At 46.6% G+C, this 18,102-nt stretch overlaps 2 protein-coding genes across 4 annotated transcripts in view; one reads left to right on the top strand and one right to left on the bottom strand.

Annotated features, from left to right (window-relative positions):
- ATL1 (atlastin GTPase 1) overlaps positions 1-4,603 on the top strand; it is a 54,788-nt gene extending 50,185 nt beyond the window's left edge. The window contains exons 10-14 of one of the 2 annotated variants that reach the window (XM_077267323.1): positions 464-520; positions 892-963; positions 1,282-1,713; positions 3,033-3,047; positions 3,922-4,603. In XM_077267323.1, the coding sequence (XP_077123438.1) occupies positions 464-520; positions 892-963; positions 1,282-1,713; positions 3,033-3,047; positions 3,922-4,029 (684 nt within the window). In that variant the 3' untranslated portion in view covers positions 4,030-4,603. The remainder of the gene's footprint in view (positions 1-463; positions 521-891; positions 964-1,281; positions 1,714-3,032; positions 3,048-3,921) is intronic. The other variant, XM_077267324.1, reaches the window with a different exon arrangement.
- Positions 4,604-6,198: 1,595 nt separating this feature from the next.
- SAV1 (salvador family WW domain containing protein 1) lies at positions 6,199-17,733 on the bottom strand. 2 transcript variants are annotated; one of them, XM_077267328.1, is made up of 5 exons: positions 17,609-17,733; positions 14,144-14,590; positions 13,020-13,290; positions 11,815-11,964; positions 6,199-7,313 (listed from the first exon to the last, which is right to left on the bottom strand). In XM_077267328.1, exons 2-5 carry the CDS (start codon positions 14,583-14,585, stop codon positions 7,118-7,120), a joined length of 1,059 nt encoding a protein of 352 aa, XP_077123443.1. In that variant the 5' UTR covers positions 14,586-14,590; positions 17,609-17,733; the 3' UTR covers positions 6,199-7,117. The 2 variants fall into 2 exon arrangements, with proteins under 2 accessions (XP_077123443.1, XP_077123442.1); XM_077267327.1 differs by lacking the exon at positions 17,609-17,733 and adding an exon at positions 17,361-17,606.
- Between the last annotated feature and the right edge of the window lie 369 nt (positions 17,734-18,102).

The raw sequence follows: 18,102 nt of genomic DNA, 5'->3' as shown, positions 1-18,102 counted from the left end.
AACCACCGATCAACCAACCGCTGCACGATCAGCTCTATCCTCACCTACTGTATTCTCACCCATCGCTTGTAGATTGTGAGCCTTCGCGGGCAGGGTCCTCTCTCCTACTGTACCAGTTATGACTTGTATTGTTCAAGATTATTGTACTTGTTTTTATTATGTATACCCCTCCTCACTTGTAAAGCGCCATGGAATAAATGGCGCTATAACAATAAATAATAATAATAATAATAAACCCTACAGCATCTTATTCTGCTCTCCCCAAGCCCGTGTGCTCCTGTGTATGGGGGAAATGAGTGAGAGAACTGTGGGCCAGGGTATATTAGCACCTTTCAAATTGCTTTAAGTCAGGTTGAGCACAATATAAGTGCTCAACGATACCTGCAGATTAAATCTCAACAGTGCTGAATTGTGACCCTGTGTCATCTGCCAAGTAACATAAAAGTGCTTTATTCCATAACAGGCCTATATCAAGATCTATCAAGGCGAGGAGCTACCACATCCAAAGTCAATGTTACAGGTAAGTTTCTCTTACTTGCTGTAAACAGTGTAAGGACACTTAATAAATAGAAAACGTAGTTATTTCCACGTATGGACTCCATATAATAAAACTCTTGTACTGCATGTTCAGAAGAAATTGTATACATCGTGCAGACTTTTTTTTTCCTAAATATATTCCCGAAGGTGATTGCCATCAGGTAGCCTAAAGTCCACCAGGCCCTGTCCCCAGTGGAATGAGCACGAGCCGAGCATGCACGTTTATATTGGAAAGTGTATCCTGCCATCAGATCGGCAGCGCCAGTCACTTATCTGTCTGTCTGTATAGAAATAGTATCCTTATATGTGGAAGAATGATTAATCACTATTCTTGTTTTGTTCTTTTATTATTAGGCCACAGCAGAAGCAAACAATCTCGCAGCCGTGGCCACAGCAAAAGATTTGTATAATAAGAAAATGGAAGAGGTAAGAGATGCGGCCAAGGTGAAATCTTCTACAATGGCTCAACAATAAGGCCGAGTTCAGACTTCCGGATATCACAGTCCGAGTACTTATGAGGCCATTTACTTCAGATCAGACCTGAACTCGGATCGTGATATATGGATGTCTGAATTTGGCCTCACGCTAAGGGCCAGATTTACCAAGCAGGGGTCCAGTCTCTAGATGCGTCCAGGTGTGGATTATCATCAGTGCTATCTCAGTGGGGCAGACTTAATAATACTGCCCTAAATTTAGGTAAATGCTGATTTGATTTTTCCCCCCACCCTTTTTTACTCGCCAAAGGTGTGTGGAGGGGACAGACCATTTTTGGCCCCCACTGACCTGCAGCATAAGCACCAGGAGCTGAAGGAAGATTCTGTCAAGCTTTTCCGGGGTGTGAAGAAAATGGGAGGCGAAGAGTTCAGCCGGCGATACCTCCAGCAACTAGAGAATGAGATTGATGAGCTTTATGTCCAATACATCAAGCACAATGACAGCAAGAATATATTCCACGCTGCCCGCACCCCGGCCACGCTGTTCGTGGTCATATTCATCACCTACGTGTTGGCTGCAGTCACCGGCTTCATAGGCCTGGACATTATTGCTAGTCTTTGTAACATGATTATGGGACTCACGCTCATCACCCTGTGTACATGGGCCTATATCCGATACTCAGGAGAGTACCGAGAGCTGGGAGCAGTAATAGATCAAGTGGCTGCAGCACTATGGGATCAGGTACTATTCATGAATGAGGTTGTATTCTTTTACATTATTACATGGGTTTTCTCATTTTCTTTCTTCAGAAGCACAACGCTTCCCATCCTCCTAATTCCAGTGGGCATCTGAAGATTGCTAGTTCAGACCAGCAAAATGGTTCCTCCGCTGGTCTGAACTGTGCACTCTGCCATGCTGCAAGCAGAGGCATCGGAGGACAATGCTGCCAGCTTCATAGCCAGCGCAGCGCTTACAAGCTCCAAAGCAAAAAAAAAAAAGCTTGTAAACACACGTTCCTTGCCTAGGAACCCTACTTCTGATAGACTGCTGAGGTGGACTGTGACCTAAGCATCAATTTTAAACTATAGAATTAAAAATCCATCCAATCTTGAGAATGGAGACGATTTTTAAAAAGAGGTAAATGGCAAAGATGCTCATTTTCACAAGCACTTTGCAATTTTTACCCATTTATCAGCAATAGAGGAGGAATATATGATGACTGTACAGCGTACATTTTTGTAACCGGCACCAAATCTGCCAAGTTGTGCAGCAATACATCACCGCATGGGTTTTGAAGAGCTGGTGACTTACATGTAATATTTAGTGGGAAGCTCCTGCTTTACAGGCAGAGCAATGCAGCGGGCCAATGTTTCTGTAAGTTACAGATTGTATTGCTACGGGAGGTGCACAAGGAGTATTTGCACCTGAACCCTGCTGCCTGTGGGGATCCAAGGCCTCTCTGGGGTCTATAACGTGTTTTGCATTGGTTCCCAGAAACATGAGCTCAAGGCAGCTGCAACTATACTATTAATGGCGGATTTTGTACTTATTAAAGGGAAACTGACAGATTCATGCTGCTCGAACCAGAGGCACTGGATGCATGAGTGCAGCCATGTATGTTTTTACTATCTTTCAGATGACTAGGCCAAGAGATAAGTGTCCCAGACTGACACGTCTCTCCTTATGTGTGTATATTGAGAGACCGATCAGTCTAGGCAGTGGGGCTGGGAGAAGCCACTGGGAACCGGCCTCATGGGCTAGTCATTACATGGCTGCAACAAGGCATCCGATTCATGCAGCCTGTGATTCGGGGGCATTAATCTCCTATCAGGCTCCCATGAAACGACCCCTCAGGTCCCTTGATTGGAGTCCTGCACTTTTTTTTGCATGCTTTATGCTCTTCTGATGACTGTTTTTCTTCCACATACTCCCATTTTCTTCAATGTGGGTAGTGAGCGTGCACACAAACCATGTAAATGACATATATTGACGAATCCCTACAGAAAAGAATTTACAATATTGACATGACTTTTTCTTCTTTTCAATTGCTGCTGGAAAAGGGAAGCACCAATGAGGTAGGATTTCTACCAGTGATATGTATGGATCGTGTGACCGGGGACACTCTGTGTAACACATCATTTGGAATATCCAAAATGTGCTGAACTCTGCACCACGCTGAATCCGTTCCCATGTTTAATCGATTCAGCATGGTGGAGATTCCATATTTCTTGGCACAAACTGCTGCTATAGTGAATACATGGACCAGTTAGGCCACTTTCACACTAGCGTCGGATGACGCATGACGAATTGCGTCGTTGTGATGTACCGACGCTAGCAGCGGATGCTGTTTTTCAACGCATCCGCTGCCCCATTGTGAGGTGCGGGGAGGCGGGGGTGGAAAAGACGGGAACGACGCACCAAAAAACGTTACAAGCAACGTTTTTTGGTGGCGACGGTCCGGCACGACGGTTGCAACGTGTGGCAATGCGTCGCTAATGCAAGTCAATGGAGAAAAAATGCATCCTGCAAGCACTTTTGCAGGATGCGTTTTTTCTACAAAACGACGCATAGCGACGTGCAGTGCACGACACTAGTGTGAAAGTAGCTGTCCAGCCACCACCACCACACTGTTCTAGGGAACTTATACTTAGAGAACAGTAAAAAAAGATTTGCAAGACCCTGATCCAGAACCTACTAATCAGAAAAGGTGCTGGGGAGGTTCGCAGGGCTCTGATTTTGTGGCTATGGACTTCCAATGTGGTTGACGGACTAGGGTCCTGCAAATCGCAACGGGAAGCATGAAACACTGGAAAGCTCAGTCATTATAACCAACTGTTTACTCTTGAACGCTGCCACATTTTAGAGGAAAAAAGAGCAATCTGCTTAAATGCCACTTTATTCGCGACCTGGGTGTTAGACCGCCTGTAATTCCTCGCTCCTCTTCTGCAGGCCCTCTATAAGCTTTACAGCGCTGCCGCTACCCACAGACACTTATATCACCATGCATTTCCTGCCCAGCAACCTGAGGCCGCTGAAGACCACGACCGGAACATGTAACGTGTCTGTCACAGGCTCACAATAAAAGCTGCATGAACTGAAGTGTCCACCAACTGGTAATTATTAATGGCTGCACTTTTCAGAAGGGGCGTTCTACCATCACAGTTGTCGAGGAGGTTCGACGACGCCTGATAACTTTTACTTGCAAGTCATGGCGTGGGGTATCGTGACGGTGCCATCAGGCCTCTACAGAAATTTTAGGGGCACGTGGCCTAACCTACACTGGCTTTCGCTGATTTCCTTTGAAACAAGTGTGTGATTCTATCATTTATCCTACGATATCTCCCTTATATGGCCACTCATGTTCACTATTTTACATTCACACTATGTTTCTGACTACTAGTTAATCGATGTCCCGTTGCAGCTTATACGATACCTTACAGGAGTAGAAGACTGATGCCACCCTGACAGGTGTTCGGCCATCGGCTCGTGCTCTGTACTGCTGCAAGCATTCACGCTGCCTGTACACTTGTATTTATTACTATATTGTATATTTTGATGTTATGGTACACACCGGTTATGGAGATGTTTCACAGGTTTTCTAAACGTACATTAAAGACTATTCTGAGATGTTTGTTGTGCCGTAAGACCCCTCTTGGAACCCCCATGTTAACGGGAATTCCTTCTCTCTAGCACCATGCTGTTTATAGGTCCGCGCTGCTTAGTTTTAGAATACATCATAGAGGTTACTAATTATTGTACCTCTTCCAAGAGCCAGAATTTTTTTAATTTTCCACGCACAGAGCCAGTGTATCAGAGTTGTAGTTTTGAATTGCACCATTTATTTTGCTATAGAATGCAAAAACTTAAATTGTGCAAAAACAAAAAACTTGCAGTTTTGCCTTTTTTTCTGGGGTGAATTTGAAGTTTTTATTTCATTTTTTTGGGTGGAGTTACGTGGCCCCCCCCCAAAAAAAAATAAAAATGCTATTCTGGTGTTGCTACACACACACACACACACACACACACACACACACACACACACACACACACTATGCAAAAAAAAAAATGTTTTTAACTTTGCCATTTGTGATAAATGTGGGATACTTTTAAAAATGTTAAATTGCTGTATAATTACTAGGCGTTCTCAAAAAGTGGAATAAAAAAATATTATAAAGTCAGCGGACACAAAAATGGCACCAATAATAATAAAAGAAAAAAACAGCCCAAATGCAGCCAAAAATAGTTATTTGTTCTCAGTATATGGGTGTGAAACCCCAATTCTTTTTTATACTGTATGATAAAAATGGTGCAGTATTAAATGGATTTGTTCCAACACTTTTTTGTGGAAACTACGACATGTCTAGAATATGCGACTTTTGTGTAGATTTGTATTAAGCAATATGTCATACTGCGTGCCAAAACTTATCATTCAGTTAGTAAAAAGTGATTTAACAGACGGCTTAAGACATAAATAAATTAAATTATTTATGACACTGATGGTGTGGCATTCTGCACAAACGTGAGAAATATGTATAGTAATTATCAGCTTTCCACTGCTCGGCCACCTCTGTGCGTGCCCACGTCACTACGGAACATAGAAGTTGCAGTGAAACACGCCTATGTTTGAGTTACAAGTCAAATACACTCAACATCCGTGTTAGGCGGCCAGAATCTGCATGGACATAGCTAGAAGCAGCAAAGTGCCTGACGCCCACGTAGACTTAGATAAAGCCGATTATTACCGTATGTAGTTGTCTTCTCAATGGGATATCAAATCCACAGCCTGTCAGCAAGTCTTATCCATACTTACAATTGAGTGGAATCTGTTGTTCTCTGTTATCAGTCATTCCAGGCTTCTTTCTATTGGGAGATCCTGAACAAATAAAGTCCCCACAATTATTATGATCTCTCCAGAATGACATCGGCTGTACCTAATAGTCTGTATGGGGGACTCCTCAGGTAATAATGAGCCAACATGTCCGATTTCATTTTCAACGAGATAGCCGCCGCCAGGAATTTGGCAGCAGCTCTCTCATAGAGAACACGGGAGCGTGCAGGCAAGTGAGCGTTCCCAGATATGAAAATGGGAAGAGAGCGGCCTGACATATGAGCAGACAAGCCATCATTCTGCCAACACCTCTATTGGAACGCCTTCGTTTTGGTGACTAAAATCAGCAGGACATGAGGGGAAAAAAAAAAAAACACACAAAAAACAAAACAAACACACCAAAATAAGAAATTAATGTATTTTCAGAGATTAATATTCACATATTTTTAGGAATAGACAGGAAAAAAAGACAGTATGTTTCTGGAAAATGTAAAGGATATAGAAAGTTGGAATTAAAAAAAAATGTGCTTTCTTAAACATAAAACCCACTGCATAGTAATGTGTATGTTCGCATTTGCTACTGTATATTCCGGCTGGTGTCCATATTAAATATACATAATTTACAGAGCACACTGGTAATTCACAGACGATGACTGGGAACCAGTGGAGAATCTGTTGGGACTTCTTCTTCTCGCTTTATTTCCAGTTACATGAGCTCAGAGAAGTTCTCCTAGACTTTGATGGTGCAGCATTGGTATAGGACATCAACATGAGATCTGTAGGGGGCTGCCCCCCCCCAGACACCCACAAATGATTAGCCAATATAAGCCAGGATAATAATAATAATTAAAAAAAAAGTCTATGGAGCTGAATCATCACACTGCTAAACACTCTTCAGCGTCCATTTTCAGCTCTTCCAACTAGTTACCATTGAAGTGAATGGGCTGCAGTACCCTACAACGGCCACTACATGGTGTATGGAGCTGATTAGACTACATTCTGTAATGTGGCTGCCTAATAGATAATTTACTGTAACCACTATGCAACCAATGACCAAATGCAGTGCCTGCGGGGGTCATGGCAGCTCCCTGTTGTCAGCCCCTGCCCTTTATTGCTTTCAGTTAATATTCTATTGTGGATTATTAAAATCTAAGTATAACATTAATCAACTTTTTATTAAAACTATATGTTTGTGAGTTTCCCTTTGTGGATAATAAAGGTAGTGTCTACTGTATAGATTTGTCCAAATGAAGCAGCAAGGCACTGAGGAATAAAACGGGAGAATATTTCCAGTCCTGAGGAGAAGGGGCGGTGGTCTCAGAAGTTCTTGTGCTGAGAGTACCACTGTTGTCTCTGTTTTCTGGTCTCCACCTCGGTGATCAATGTCTGTCTATAGGCCTCATACAGTTTTACTATCCTCTCTAGTTCTTTCATGAACAGTAACTTGAGCATGCCCTGGTACGTGTCCAAGTCTGCCAGCTGGAAGAGTTCCCACTTCAAGATGTGGTCATATCTGGGAGTAGGAAGAGAAATATGTGTTTAGAAGAATTGCATAATTCATGGCTGCCTGCAAGAAAGAAAGTCAAAGTGAAATGCAGTAAGTAGCTTTGTATTTTACTTCACTTGCAAGGGCCAGGACCCAACAGTAAAATACTAGACGCCATGCGGTGCAGGGGAATCCAACATGGCGACGCTGATTATATACTGCACCTACAGTAGGTGGTTATTCACACCGCCTCCTCTGCAAAATACACTTATCATACAGCCTCCTGGGTTATCAAGATGGGAGAGTACACAGCAGGTAAATGGACAAACCCGATCGCTGTTTCCATTGACATCTGGAGAAAGAAGGATCAGATCCGTTGGGTCCACCCAACTGTTTTGTTTGCCACCAAAATAAGTCACCTGACAGCAGCTCTCGCCTAGGAGTACAGGGATCGCCCATCCGACAGCGATCTAATGTGTACGGGCGGCTCACGACGCTGCCACTCTCTTCTGGTGCCAACTTACTTCCCTTTAGAACAAAAAGCTTCAGTGCTAAATTTTTTATAACTTTTACAAAAAGCAGCGTGGACTCCATACGTTTTTTTATTCTTAATGTATATGGCCACCTTAAAAGAGGCTGCCTGCTTGTTGAAAGGTCATAACCCTTACACGTAATGGCACATGAACCGGCTCATTACTTACCGCAGCACAGCACCGTGGAAACTGACAAATCAAACCAAAGTTCCCAAGATGGCGCATGGCTTGTTAAAAGAGACCGGCTGGTAGCGTGATACGACAGCCGCCGATCTGTACACTTTTACACAGACCAAATGACGTGCACTGGACGACTGATACTACATCACTTAGTGCACAGAGACGGCCATTGTTCTCTGCAATGAAACAAGTCCTGTTTGCACAATATAATGCACCGCTGAGAACAATGATCTACGGCATGAAAGATCCGGAGTATTTCCAGGGGAAGATCATCATATAACGAGCAGTGAAAGTATAATTATTCTATAATTACTGACCTGGGCCAGCCCTTACAACAGATTACCTTCAGCACAAGGTGAGAGTATTCCCCATTACATGTCCAGCAAAACTACGAAGAGGAAGGTCAGGTAGTGACGCCTCCACCAATACAAGGATGCGTGTACTAAAGGCTGACAAAAGCCTCCTCTGTACACAACCCCCATCTGTTCTCCAACCAGTCCACACCAGGCCCGGGGCAATTCCTCCTGTGTACGTGTCCCAGGACGTCCTTACAAAACAGCCAACTCGCCTCCAGCACACACACCATTACCTTTCCGTTAATTACACAAAATGAAGAGGAAGGGGGGGGGGGGAGGAGGATGTTGTTCCAGAGAAAACCATGTTATAAGCAGCAGAGTATGTCCTCGCGTTCTGCTGCACATACTGGCTTCTTGGCATGCTCGAGTCCCCGCGGCTGCATGTCTCGTGGCTGTTTCTCAGCACCAACACAGACAGGGATTTCCTAGCAAATAGCAGCGAGACATACAGCTGCAGGGACAGGAACATCTTTTTCGAGCATGCCGAAGTTACTCGTTTCGTGCCCTCGGATAACACCTTATGGGAGCACGCTCGCTTAGCACTACAAATTTCAATCTGCAAGGGAAAAAAAAAAATTAGCAGTGTTTGCAGATTTCAGAAACATCATTCACTTGGCCTTCAGTGTAAAACACTGCATTTTCCCCCATGACAAAAACGCAACATGTGCACATACCCTGATAGGTGTCCTTGCAGTCATGTTCTATGCAGATCATGCAGCCAGAACATTAAAACACTAACAAGTAGTGTAATATTAATCTGACAATGGCATCTATCAGGGGCAGGATACATTAGGCAGAAACTAAAGAGACCATTATTCAAGTTAATGTGTTGGAAGCAGAAAAAAAAAAAAGTGCAAAAGTATGAAGCTTAGCAATTCTGAATGGGCCAAATTGTGAGTGGGAGCATTTATCAGGTCTTGTGGAAAGACTGTATATGCCGCAGGTCTTTTGGACGTTCCCAATGCGCCATGTTTAGTACCTACCAAATGGTCAGTTAGTGAACCGGTGACTGGTGGGAAGGCTAGCTAAAAGCTGTCAGGACGTGCGGTGGATCACAGCTCTAGCGCAGCATTGGCCTTTATGGGGCCACATAGTGCTGAACAAGACCCCAATCCATAACTGCAGCAATGGAAGTAAGGGCCTGGTTTTCGGACTCCTTTTCTTTTAGGGCACGTGGTCACACACAGCCATCTATCACAGCAGAGATGAAGTTAGAATTTGAGAAATTAGCACGTGACTAAAAGGATTATGTAACAATATAAAATCAGTGTCGTACGATTAAGGCTGAATTTACACTGGACGACTGCAGCCGCTTAACAACCGCCGATGGGCTCCAATAAGCTGCTCAGTAGTCATTTAACAGCCTGTTCACACAGACAGAACGATCAGTAAGATTGTGGCGGAGAACATTCTGCTTTCACAGCAAGCTTAAAATCCATTTCACCCGACGAACAAGCATGTTGCTTGTCTGGTAGTCGGTGGCCCATTTAGACAAGGCAATAATTGGGAAAAGAGCATTCCTAGGTAGGCGCGTTCCCGATCAGCCAGTATGAGTGCACACTAAAGAAAGACTGTGGGGACATTCGGACTTAATGGTGGAGGGAAAAAGACTGATTTTGTCCCTAGGAGCGGGAAAGGAAGGAAAATGTGTTTAGCAGGAGGTCTGTGGACACATTTTTTGTTTTTCTGTGCACCCACTAAGAAATCAGCAGCAATTATAAACCTTTTTTTTTTTTTTTTAGGGAAAGCTTTGTGACTGCAGCCACGAGTATATCCTATACATAAGTCAGCACAGAAAATGCATGTGCTTCATAGTAACAGGGCTCACATGAAATTATTATTAGAGGCATAACACCCTCCAATGCGAAGTAATCCAATTAAGCAGAATACCACCCTGGTCAGCCATGCACACCCTATAAATGAGGGCTTCCCTCTAGAGAAGTGGTAGGCGATTGTGACCCGAGAAGGAAAAAAACAAACAGCTTCAGCCAAAAAAACGAAATCACGGCACATTGATTCTTATAGCAGTGCTCACTTCACGGCTGCTTTACTGTAACCCACTAACGGAAGCCATTTTGGAGGCCATGGCCATCACTAGTAGTTAGGAAGGAGCAAGAAGATTTGGCTGACCCTGGCACAGTGGTTACGTCAGTAGTCTGTGGCCGCCAGACCGGCGTCTCTTCTGATTAGTATACTCCGACACTGTGGATGGCACACTCAGAGGGGGCGCCGGAGATTAGAAGGGCTCTGGTCCAGTGGCCACCATCTACGGACCTCTCGATTAGCTCTGATGTACAAACATTTCATTTTCTTCACTTCTATCTTCATAGCCATCAATATTGTGCACATTTCCCCCCCCCCCCCATGGTCACACCAACATAACAGCCCACTTACCACCACAAAACAAAACCCTTTTTAGGAATCGAAGTAACACATGCAAATAAATGAGCACCGTCCTACACCTCTAAGAAGAAAATACATAAAGGCTCCTGGGTATTGGTTTGGCAGGAAGAGTTGTAGCATGGACCATGGGACAGTCAGTAGCACAGGAGTGACCCATACATCAGCAGTGTGGCTGGAGACAACAGGAGCACATTTTGCAAAGTTGCTTTTCTAATGTTTGATACATAAAGGGAATACCTTGCCTTTATTGCTCTTCTGTCCAAACAACTATTTAGTGAGTTAATGAGATTGCAGAGATGTGGTCCCCATCAATTTGTTACAACTATGATCCATGCCAAGAGGACTATAAGGTTGGCAGCTACAGTAAGATCCGGGCACAATTCAGACATCAACAGGACTGTGGCGGTTTATGAAGGGGTCTGGCTATTGAAATGACTAGCCAGCCCCCTTCACATGCAATAAAGAAGAGGACCTGCCAAGACAGGAGCCCTCAGTAAATAAATTGTATAACTTGCTAATTTAAAGGATTTGTCCACAAATAGACAAACCTTTCCAAAAATAACAGTAAAAGTAAACTTGGCTCCCAGACCAGATCCGCTGTGTCATCTGACTAGTGCGTGACATGCACAATGTGACAGGAGCGCTGCAGCCAATCAGAAGATGCAGCAGCTGATCGGCTGTAGCCTTCACGATCCCATAAGTGCTGGCTCCATTCATCCAAAGTATTGGATCACGTCAGCTGTCAAACCTCTATGCATGAATATGATCCATAGCAGTGCATACAGGCAAGTTATGGCTAGAGAGAAAAATTCTGACATGTCTGTCAATCCATGGTGCACAAAGCAGAAACAGAATAGAAAAAACAAACAAACAAAAATAAACACAAAAAGAGAAAGTTTTGAAAAAGAAAACTCCGCGAAATGAAATGACAGATGCGATTATATGATAAAATAGCTAATAACTTGGCGACACATGATCCCGTCATGAAATCATATACTGCGGCTATTTTATGGCTCACTTCACCATGACCTCATGCAAAATGAAAAGCAAACTTACTTCACGGGGGCCCTGGCGTAGACTTGAAGCCAATCGGGGATCTCGGCCGTATGGTATGGATTGGCAGGCACGAGGAGCGCTTGGCTTCTTTCCACTTGCTGATAAGTAACAGGAGGGGGGAGGGGAGGGGGCTGATCGTAGCGGGGAACGCTGCAGGACAAATAAAGCTTGAATGAGCGCACAGGTCTGACAAAAGAAGCCCACCCACAAGACTGATTGGATGAAACCAGAGAAGAATCCCACCGTAAACATCTGGGAAGGAAGACAGCATTAGCAAACAAAGCTTTTTCATTCATCAGCCCATTTTGAGGACCATAATGCAATTAGGCAATTGCACAAAAAGCAATTCCATAACATTCATTTATTAGTGATTTGATAATGGAAAGAGAAAAAAAAAATCCCTATGTCCCAAAGCTTCTCTGAAGACAGTTTGCACTAGCAGAGTACAAGCTGCTGTAAATGGAGATGTGTGCCAGGTATCTTGGTGCCATACTGCCCTGTCACCGTACTGCTCCTGCTAACATTTAGGATTTTTTTTTAATAAAAACAAAAAAAAAAAATGCAAAAACAATCTAGGATCTGCTGTGGAAGAAAAGTGGCACATAACAGGGGTAGGATTTCTAACGGGAAGTCTGGGCTTTATTCACACTGGGCAGATTTGATAACTACCGTTTTTTTGCGGATTAGACGCACCCCAAATTTTGAGGAGGAAAGTGGGATTTTTTTTTTTTTTTTTTTAAATAAAATGGTGCACCTTATAACCTGCTTCTACAGTAGCATACAGGGCGTGGCTGTGGTGAAGCGGGGTCCAGGCTGGCGGTGCCAGCAGGAGTGGGCCAATGATGCAGTCCCTGGCTGGGGGGAGGCTGCTGCAGGCCCCGGGCTCTCACAAAATTCTTGGAGTCCAAGCATTTCCCATTCTTTTCAATGACGTTTACTTTGGGAAAATGGCCACCGGAGGCGGAGCATGAGCAGATTGAGATCTCGCCAACCGCAGCCGGGGAGCAAGTTACATTCGTATTATAAGACGCACCCCATTTCACCCAAATTTGGGGGAAAAAAAAAGTTTTCTAATCTGAAAAATATGGTAACTTACAAGAAATTCTGCCACGTGTGACTAACCCCTATGGTGCAGTGCCCAATGCCATCTCTGGCTCCTAATGCACCAATGGCCTTTGCAGAAGAAAAACAGACAGAGTCTTTACCTTGGCGCACATGGATGCTTGTACTGAGCCCGCTTATTAATATGATCCACGTAATAAACCCCAAATTCTGCAGACTCCACTCGCTCCCAGCCGGGGGGCAGGCCTTCTCTCTCCAGTGGGTGACTCCAATGCGTCGTGTTGGTATTGTGGTCAATGTAGTACTTCCTGCCCCGTATCGTCCAGTCCACCGACCACCCAGCAGGAAGGGGCATGTCTTCGGAGCTGTGATTCGTTAAGTTTCCTAATGAGGTTGCTGCGATCCTCCCGATACCTGATCCAGAATATAAAAGCCCGGCATTAGCGTCATGCAGGACAGCGATGGAGGAATCGCAGCCTTGTACACCGGATACGTCTGGCTTAAGAAGTTCATGCACCCACCACCCAGCAGTGTATAAGACACACGGGAATGTAAAGTGTTATATACCCCTCCCCGAGGAATCCCATTTGTGAAAGCTTCATTTCAGACCACAGAGGATGAGCACATCGCTGTTTGTTTTGGAGCACGGTCAGGTTCACAACGGGCCTTAAAGGGAGACTACACTTAAAGGCTAAAACCATCACCTGGTGTCATTCTGGCTAAAGATTACCGCATTACAGCTTTTCTTTAGTCCTGTACAGAATGTTAGTACATGGCGGTATTTATTGTGCACCGCTCGCCGACTAGCAGCAGTCACAGACCGTAAAGCGTACTTGTCCTTCCCTGTAGAGAAGTATGGGCTTGATAAATTTGTCCCCATCCACAAGTTGAAACTGCTTTTGACGCACGTCCTGGTATAATGTGTCCAGGAATGGTCATAATTTTCTGTAACTAGCCACTTACTCTTCTTATGTGCTAGAACTTCCTTTCTCTCACTTCCCAGCATGCATTGCTCTAGCCACTGTCAATGACTTGAATGAAAGCCCACCACCTGAATTGCAGTTTGACAAACAGGAGCAAAGGCAGAACCACGGCCCCCACGCTCCTGTAATCCGCCCCAAGACGGATTTCACTTAACAGCGGGCAGATGACTACACTGAAGGAGATGCCTACTAGCCAGATTTATGGGGGTAAAGTGACTTGTCTGAAAGGACGGAGACCATTTAACTCCACAGAACCGCTCCAGTTTTCAGACTTGGTCACTAACCTGCGGGATGTCGGCCCGGTCCATGCAACATCCTTTGTACGTGCTCGCCTCCATGCTCATAGTATCTATAGTCTTCATGTGCACGCTCCCCGAGCTGCTTCCTTCTCTGTCCATCATAGTGGTGATCCGAGCAGAAGTACCTCGAGTTTGCATCGCCGTTCTCCAGAACCGAATTACCCTCTGTTAGGAAGGACTGAGCTGAGGATCCATATTCCCGAGGAACATCACCCAGTCCTCGAACTAAATAAGATGGGGCAGAAAGTCTATTGCTTTCTCTGCGCAAGACCTCATGGGGTGGTCTTTGAACATGAGTCCGCAAAAAGCTTTGGTTTCTAGAAACCATCCCATCCCCTGGGGGGTTATATTGAGAAGGAGCAGGTTCTGGAGGGCAGAGATCAGTCCGTCTAGGTATGGTCGGTCCATGGCGGATGAAAGATGGCATCAGATCTGCAAAGACAGGGTTGTAGGAACTTTAGTAAGCAGTAAAATGTCATTTCTATTCAAAAATGCACTGATATAACACGATGGCTGCAAAACAAGCCACCATAATCTTTCCTGGCACGCCATGGCGGACTCCTGCTGGCCATAAGCGTGATGGGATGTGGCAATATTTTATCCACTGTTGGAAAACATAAGGTGATTACAGCAAATCCCACAGCAGTGTGCACAAGGGCATTACCTACTGCAACGCAGGGCAGGAGCTTCCTAGTTTGGGTCAGGAGGGGCCAGGGAGCTTGGTCAGGCGCCAGAGCCCAGGCTACCCAGCAGCTGTGCAACGTTTAAGTGCAGTGCCCAGCCATCCAGGGACCACCTGGCTAGATATATAGCAGTGCAGCGGACTGGCAGCAGTGAAGAATCAGAAGCTGAAAGCAAGGCCAGGACAGTACGGGGACGCAGGTGGCCCCATAATATGGCAACTCGTTGCATGGGCCGATGCCCTCAGATCCGGTACAAAACAGCTGAGGGAACCCCCAAGCACAGCGAGTTTGGACAGGGAGAACGCTGCATTATTGCAAGAAGCGGTATGACCTGGGCACATACTCGAGGCCAAATGAGAAGAAGCAGGGAAAGTGAGAAACGTGGAAAGTTTGAAACCTGCTGCTATAACCGTAACTGAGAAGGATGTGCAGCGAACAGTAACAAATAAAGTTTATTGTTTAAAATTAAAGCAAGACTGTCTCAATTTGTGAGAATTTGTGTGTATGGAGCCTGCAACAACTGGGAAGGGATCTGGAAGGTTCAGATAACCGAGAGGCAGGTACCCTCATAAAAAAACCTTGTTTGTATGTGAAGGGAGACCAGGGTGCACAAGAGCCATTAACGAGAACCTGTCACCCCCAAAATCAAAGGTGAGCTAAGCCCACCAGCATCAGGGGCTTATCTACAGCATTCTGGAATGCTGTAGATAAGCCCCCGATGTATCCTGAAAGATGAGAAAAAGAGGTTAGATTATTACTCACCCAGGGGCGGTCTCGGTATGATGGGCGTCGTGGTCCGGGGCCTCCCATCTTCTCACGATGACGTTCTCTTCTAGTAGTCACGCTACGGCTCCGGCGCAGGCATACTTTGTCTGACCTGTTGAGGGCAGAGCAAAGTACTACAGTGCACAGGCGCCGGGCCTCTCTGACCTTTCCCGGCACCTGCGCACTGCAGTACTTTGCTCTGCCCTCAACAGGGCAGACAAAGTACACCTGCTCCAGAGCCGCGACAGGAAGACAACAAGAGGACGTCATCGTAAGAAGATGGGAGACCCCGGACCGAACCGCGACACCCATCGTACCGGGACCGCCCCTGGGTGAGTATAATATAACCTCTTTTTCTCATCTTTCAGGATACATCGGGGGCTTATCTACAGCATTCCAGAATGCTGTAGATAAGCCCCTGATGCTGGTGGGCTTAGCTCATCTTTGATTTTGGGGGTGACAGGTTCCCTTTAACCTCAGCCACGACTACAGCCCTGGCCCTCCCTCACACTTGTACAATAATCATAAACAATCAATAAAGAATGTGTGTATCCGGCTGTGCCGCTGCTGGTGCGCTCCTCTCCCTGCTGTAAGGTAGATATCTGCACCAGTCTCTTGTACGCTCCTTTTTGTATATACACAGTGCTGGTCCCAGCTCAATGAATCGGAGGCGGGTGTACAGTAAGGGTCGCTGCCCTTCATCACTGAGACCACCCCCAAGGCCCTGGGAACGCTGCTTTATTCTACAGGGACCACTGCACTACATTACCAAGGAATGCTCACCACCCTCCTACATGTGGCCCCAGGAATACTGCTCCACCTACACCTGCTCTCTGACCTCAGAGGGGAACAGTGTGGACACTCCTCCTCCCCTACAGGTAGCCCTGATCAGCTCCACTTCAGGCGATCCCCCGGGCCACTACGCCCCTTCCCCGGCGGGCGATCCCCCGGGCCACTACGCCCCTTCCCCGGCGGGCGATCCCCCGGGCCACTACGCCCCTTCCCCGGCGGGCGATCCCCCGGGCCACTACGCCCCTTCCCCGGCGGGCGATCCCCCGGGCCACTACGCCCCTTCCCCGGCGGGCGATCCCCCGGGCCACTACGCCCCTTCCCCGGCGGGCGATCCCCCGGGCCACTACGCCCCTTCCCCGGCGGGCGATCCCCCGGGCCACTACGCCCCTTCCCCGGCGGGCGATCCCCCGGGCCACTACGCCCCTTCCCCGGCGGGCGATCCCCCGGGCCACTACGCCCCTTCCCCGGCGGGCGATCCCCCGGGCCACTACGCCCCTTCCCCGGCGGGCGATCCCCCGGGCCACTACGCCCCTTCCCCGGCGGGCGATCCCCCGGGCCACTACGCCCCTTCCCCGGCGGGCGATCCCCCGGGCCACTACGCCCCTTCCCCGGCGGGCGATCCCCCGGGCCACTACGCCCCTTCCCCGGCGGGCGATCCCCCGAGCCACTACGCCCCTTCCCCGGCGGGCGATCCCCCGGGCCACTACGCCCCTTCCCCATATAAAATGATCCTTGAGCCTACTCCCCCTCTCCTGCGGATTAACCCCGGGACTGCTCCCTTCCCCCATAGAGTACCTCCAGACTCCACACACAAAGTTCAGGCACATCCTGGACCCTGCAGTGTAGTCGGGTCACCCCGTCATTCCCTTCCTCCGTCTGGAGACCCCGCATCTACAATGAAACCTCCAGGTCTCTGCCCAACCCTTCTCCACCTCAAGCCTGAAGTCCTCCCGGCCACTTACTCCGCAGCAGGGGGGACGTCTCCTTCTTCACGTACTTCCCCTGCACCTCGGAAGGTTTGGACACTTCTTTCTTAGTTTTCTTCCTGGATAACATCCCCTCCCCGGACTCCGCTACGCGGCGCGCCCCCCCATAGTGTCCGCTCTACGGCTGCAGACAGAGCGACATCTCCCCGGATCTCTCCCTGTGCGCCCTCTACTGGCGGCACCAGGGACCGGCTGATCCACATAGCCACACAACGCGTACTCACCACAGCCCGCCCTCCAATCACATGCTCTCACGTCACCACGCCCCACCGAAAAATTCCTTTTTTATCAACAGGCAGTGACGTCAATAACTCTTCTTATTGGACAAACAATTCCGTGTTACCGGCGATGGGAGGAGTTAAAAGATTTACAGCGGTACCGTGAGCTGTCACCAGGTGGCGATAGCGGCTTACTCCCTGTGGATAAATAGAGTTTTCATTACCAGAAACTCGCACTAGAGGGCGATAGATAAAAAAGAAAGGTGTTTTCTTACGTTTCTCAATTGTTTCTATTCTTCATCTCTTAAACTTCCACCATGAAATGGAGACGAACCCAGGACGATAACTTCAACTTCAGCCTGTAGCTGTGATATATATGTGTGTATATATATATATATACATATGTATATATATATATATATGTGTATATATATATATATATATATATATATATATATATATATATATATATATATATATATATATATACATACTAGATG

This window comes from Ranitomeya variabilis, chromosome 1 (assembly GCF_051348905.1).
Source record: "Ranitomeya variabilis isolate aRanVar5 chromosome 1, aRanVar5.hap1, whole genome shotgun sequence".
Lineage (NCBI taxonomy): Eukaryota > Metazoa > Chordata > Amphibia > Anura > Dendrobatidae > Ranitomeya > Ranitomeya variabilis.
Note: the sequence above shows the minus strand (reverse complement) of the source record. Positions and strands in the feature narration are given on the sequence as shown.